Source organism: Siphateles boraxobius, unplaced genomic scaffold (genome assembly GCF_051911475.1).
Source record: "Siphateles boraxobius isolate OS27281-9 unplaced genomic scaffold, OSU_SipBor_1 61, whole genome shotgun sequence".
NCBI classification, from domain to species: domain Eukaryota; kingdom Metazoa; phylum Chordata; class Actinopteri; order Cypriniformes; family Leuciscidae; genus Siphateles; species Siphateles boraxobius.
In genome coordinates this window covers 11709618-11715250 of record NW_027509188.1, presented here as the reverse complement: position 1 = coordinate 11715250, position 5633 = coordinate 11709618, and the positions used below count along the sequence as shown (strand labels likewise).

General features: G+C 35.2%; 1 protein-coding gene across 1 annotated transcript; it reads right to left on the bottom strand.

Moving 5' to 3' along the window:
- Positions 1-205: 205 nt before the first annotated feature.
- LOC143718561 (uncharacterized) lies at positions 206-4242 on the bottom strand. Its single transcript, XM_077209579.1, has 4 exons — positions 3830-4242; positions 907-1040; positions 580-727; positions 206-350 (listed from the first exon to the last, which is right to left on the bottom strand). The coding sequence occupies exons 1-4, from the start codon at positions 4240-4242 to the stop codon at positions 305-307; spliced, it is 741 nt and encodes a 246-aa protein (XP_077065694.1). The 3' UTR covers positions 206-304.
- Between the last annotated feature and the right edge of the window lie 1391 nt (positions 4243-5633).

The window sequence follows — 5633 nt, the reverse complement described above, 5'->3', positions numbered from 1 at the left end:
CAAAGTTCGAAAATACAACTCCAGTCAGTGTTATTGTCAGTAATTATCGTTGTAATCCTAAGATTGTTTTGAAGTTTCAGTAATTTATCTAATTTTGTATATTTATGTAACTAATGAAATATTTCTATATTTGTCTTAATGTCTTAATGTCTCTATGTCTTAATATTAGATGCTGAGATAATAGGGGGGGGGGAAGCAACCTTTGGTTATGGACACTGCGCCCTGTGATGTGGGAGTGTCGGTTTTCCCCTCGATTGGACACCATGAAGTAGGCCACATCAACATTCTCCCAGCCCTTATCAGATCACACTCTGGAGGGTAATCCAAAGCGATTTACAGCTTCTATGAAACTGTACAGCACAACAGAAGCACTGTTTTTCATAGCAGCTTTTAGGTACAAAATCATCCTGCTGAAGCCATCTATGCCTCCATGGACCACTATCCTCCACCTATGCAAAATAATTTTTTAAATGTACATCTTCTTTGTTTCTGGAACAGTGAGTTTATAAATCAAGGAACAAAATGTCAACAAACTAAAAGATAAATTGTGAACTTATCCTTTAAATCTTAAAAACATACCTAATTAGTTTGTGGTTCCCATCTATATGCCACATGGCATTAGGTGCTGGAACGGAATACTGTCGACGCCTTATTGTGCGTAGCGACAAGGCTCGTAGCTGTGTTCCCTGTGGATCCACTCTCCGCAGGGACTTGCGCACTCTTTCAACTAATATGAAAAAAGAGAGAAATAACAAACAAAAAATCGTAATCTTACCTGTATAAATTCTCTGACAACTGAAGATCGAATTTGCCTGTTTCAGGAGTTACATCATTTAATCGTGTCCAGGTAGAAGTGTAGCCAATTGTATGCAATAATCATTTTACATATAGATGAACAAGTCTTACCTTGTACTTTAACACCTCTTGAGCTCAAGTGGCCATGCATCATATGGTAGCCAGAGTTGGGGTAGAGGTTCTGGATTTCTGCTACAGTTCTGTCCAGATCATCATTTGATATGTCTGTGTATAGGTCAGATGCTCTGCAATAATGGGGAAACAATGGTATGGCAATTAAATGAAAAACTAAGTGTAAGCCACAAAGACAGAAACTAGTTCCAAATTCATTTAGAAAGAACAATTTGAAGCAAGCAAGTTTTATGGGACTTCATTACCTTCTAGTGCCTCTAATACAGTAAATTTACCGCTGTTTTTTTATACACATTTCTTAAGTTGGTCCCAGACTAAAAAACAAATTCGAGTCGAAAATAACTTTGACATATCTTGAAATATGCCAGTGTCATTGTCTCAAGATGCACACCAGTAATGTTTTATCGGTAACACTTTAGAATACGGTTCCTTCGTTAATGAATAACCACACAGGAACAAATGAGTAACACAATATTAACAATCTAGTAATTACTATTAACTAACAAGAAATTCTGATTAACAAATTAGTAAGTAACAGCGCACAGATGAAAGTGGTAGTTCACTTTTAACTAATCAATAACTACTTTTTTTAATGATTCCCAGAGAACTACTGTAAGAATCATCCTAACTAACTAGTAATGACTCAAGTGTTACTACATACTTCTAAAGGAATGACTAATTCTTTGGATCCGTATTATAAAGTGAAGATCACGGTAGCTAACAAGTAATTACTCAACTGTTACTACATACTTCTAAAGGAGTTACTAATTCTTTTAAGCTTTTGAGGTTTTTGGTGAAGTTTTAGATAGTAATTCCCATAGAAGTGTGTGGTAACACTTGAGTAATTACTAGTTAGTTACCATGATCTTCACTTTAGAATACGGATCCAAATAATTAGTCATTCCTTTAGAAGTATGTAGTAACACTTGAGTCATTACTAGTTAGTTAGCATGATTCTTACATGAAAAGCCAATCCTAAAGTGTAGAATCTTCTATTCCTTCACAAGATTTTTGCACACACGTATATGAGGTAGGAGACATTAATAAAATCTCTTTTTTTTTTGCGAGGTATAGGTTAAATAATAAAATCACTGTATATGGTATTTGGATGGCTGATAACTCAATATGTTCCAGCCGTCACCATGACTCTGGACAATTTTCTGGCATTCCTCTGGACTGGCATTGAATCACTACAGGACAAGTGCTGACAACTGCATTTAAAAAGCCATTTCTTTAAAATTATTCAGTTGATAAATAGTTCTCTAGGAGAGAGCATAGGATTATTATTTCCCAAATCATAAGTCTGCTATGCTATTACATATTGATAAACCTTGTGTATTTGTTTACAGTAGCAGTTATTAATGTTAATGCAGTGCTAGTCATTTGTCCTGCATTAGTTATTGATTAGTTTTGCATGAATTATTAATCTTCTTCAGTAGTTCTCTGGGAAGCATTAAAAAAATAGTAGTTATCAATTAGTTAAAGCTACACTGTGTAACTTTTTTAGTTTATTCTTAGCTAAAAACACTTAGTTCTTTCAAAAATATATGTGCTCATTAATGTATATTTACTTTGTTCAAGTAATAAAGTATTCTCGTGAGTGTATAATATGCCATTGAAAATACATACGGGTGGGGGGTTCTAATGTCGGTCGCCATGTTGCCCCTCCATCTTGAAAGTACATTAGCCAAAGAGGGACATACCCGTTAATTCAAGCTTCGCCTTTCGCGTTTTAACACTCGATGGCACCGTGTCGAATCTCAAGAGGGGGATTGCTTGAGACTGATATATAAAAACCTGAAAGCCTTTTTGAAAGTCTGTTGCTGATGGAGGATCACTCTTATTCTCGAGGATACGTATCAGAGTCGCCAAGGAAGCGAAAAAGAGAATTAAGACGGCAACGCAACAGGCAAATCAACAAGACAAAAGTAAATATTGGAGTGGCCTTTCCAAGATGGAAAGAGCTCATGACGAGCAATGATTTTAAAAAGGACGCCGACGTTGCCTGCTTTCTTCTCGACAGGTAACGTTAATTAAGCCTGTTTGTGTATATTGGAAGTTGCTTGGCTAATTATATCATGGTGTGCTGTGCATAACGCTAGAACGACATCTAGGATAGGTTTCCTCGCGTCAATGATGAAAAGTATTGTTTACCTTGTAACATAAATCCGTGTTCTATGACGGATAACATGTGATTAATATTTTAATGGCGCTATAATTTGTAGGCTATAAGTTATATGTAGGCACTTTAAATTTTAGTTATTTTTCATTTATTTTACTTTATACACAATTAACGTAGCCTAATGTGATAATGCAGTTGTAATGCTGCATTCCAATCTTGGACTACATTGGCCACCGTAGGAGTTAAAACGAAATCGGAATTGAGAGGAACAGAAACTAATATTCACTGGATGCACACAGTGTAGCTTTAATAGTGAACTACCACTTTCATCTGTGCGCTGTTACTTACTAATTCGTTACTCAGAATTTCTTGTTAGTTAATAGTAGTTACTAGATTGTTAATATTGTGTTACTCATTTGTTCCTGTGTAGTTATTCATTAACGAAGGAACCGTATTCTAAAGTGTTACCGTTTTATCTAAGGCATTTTAATAAAGCTGCTTGAATATTACATTTCTGTGAGCCATGTCTGTGAAATCTGCTAGGAAAGTAAAACGTAGTATTTGGTTATTGGTCCCTTAGCAAAGATTAAGACTAAGGGCTTTTAATTCAAATCAAACTGCACAGACCTGTTCTGACAGAAATAGATCAGACGTAACATTAGTGAATCATTCGGTGAATAATTTCTCCAATAACTAGGCTAACTTAGTTAACTGCAACTTATTTAACTAACTTAACTGCAATTTTGGGATGACGCACAAAAAGTCCCATACGAGACTTACCTTTTTCCATATTCACGCATTCGACGACGTATTGTCATCTCCGAAACACCAAACAATCTTGCGATTTCCGCAGCCTTTATACCTCGCAATAGATACGTCTCGATGGTCTCTGCAGGGATGTTTTGACTTGGTCTCCCTGGCGTTCTTCTGACTTTTTGCACCTGCAGTTGCCTCAGTACCTCGCGCAGGTTCGCAATCGCAACATTGTTGACATCGGTGTCCGTAAGGGCCGATATTTCCCCCATTCTCTCCAGAATATATTCCACCGTGGACTCCAAAACCTTTTCGTCAAAGCTTCCCAATGACACATCTTCGGAAAGGGCATGCAAATGTAAAATTATATCTTGTATAAACATTGTCAGTTTGTCATCGATCTTGAGCTCAAAGCTCCGCCCACGCAACTTGATTGACATTCCTCATTTTCATTTGAATTATCATTTGCCGTTTCCGGCTACCGTTTGAGCATTTGATTTATCATTTGCGATGTCCGTTTGATCATTTGATTTGCCATTTTCGATGTTGGTTTAACCATTTGATTTATATTTTGTCCATTTGATTTATGATTTGAGCATTGACTTATAGATTTAATTATGACAGGTTTATACTGGGCTGATAATGAAAATTAAAAATCAAAAACAAATGAGTTTTAACTTGATTTTTGATACAGTTCATGCTTCCACGATTGAGGAAATGAAATTGCATTTGAGCATTTGATTTATCATTTGTGCAGCCATTTTGAGACTTTGATTTATTTTTTAATAATTTGACAATTTGATTCATCATTTGAGCAGTTGTTTTGAGACTTTGATTTATTATTTGATATTTTAAGCATTTTAATTTTAATTTTAATTATGTTAGGAAAAAACTTCCATAAATTGGCTCCATGTTCTTCGAATGGGTGGAGTCAGGGCCAGCGTTGGAGGAAAGAAGGTAGGACCATTTGAATTGTGTATTTTCAAAATCTGCCGGTCGTTTTCCAAATCACATACCCCACCAAGTTGTTTTGAACTATGGCTTTTCCTGAAATTTGTCAATTTTGTAGCAGAGAATATTTATAATTTTTGTGATGTCAAAAGATGTTGAACAATCTTCTGTAATGGAAGAAAACATTTGATTACTTCTTTAAAACTATTGTTCACTTCTCCATTTATTGTACTTTAAACATTGCAAGCAGAAACATTGAAGGAATTCTTCATTTTGTGTACGGATTTCAGTGACAGTCTCTATTATGCAGCCCATCCAGGATCAACTGATCAGATCAATAACAGTCCACAGAAAAATGTGTTCTTGCAATCTGTTTTATGTTTACTGTTAATTTTAAAAAAATCTTATCTTAAACATAACTTATCTTCTAAATAGTTGTAAAAAGTACTGTAAGTAAAAATGTATTGAACAATTTATTTTGTTAATTTACAAATTAATTGACGTGACAAAAATAAATTTACAGAATCATTTTTTATTACATTTACAAGTTATAATTAACATGCATTACAAAAATGAAAAATGTACAGATATTTTTTTTTTCATTTATATAAAAGTAATGTATTCGATTGTTTCATTTAAAAATTTTAATTCACATAACCAAAAGATTATTTCTGTACCAATCTGTCAAGAATAGAAAACATTCTCTCCCTGCTCTCCAGTGATCTCCTCTCCTCTGTCTCTCTTTGAAACATATATATCTGAAACTAAATATCTGGATCAGCTCCTCTCGGTCTCGTTTCTCTCGGCTGCTGCTGTTCCTCGGCCGGGGAAAGGAGGACGGTAGGAGGGTTGCCAGGTCTGTGCAACAAAAGTAGCCCAC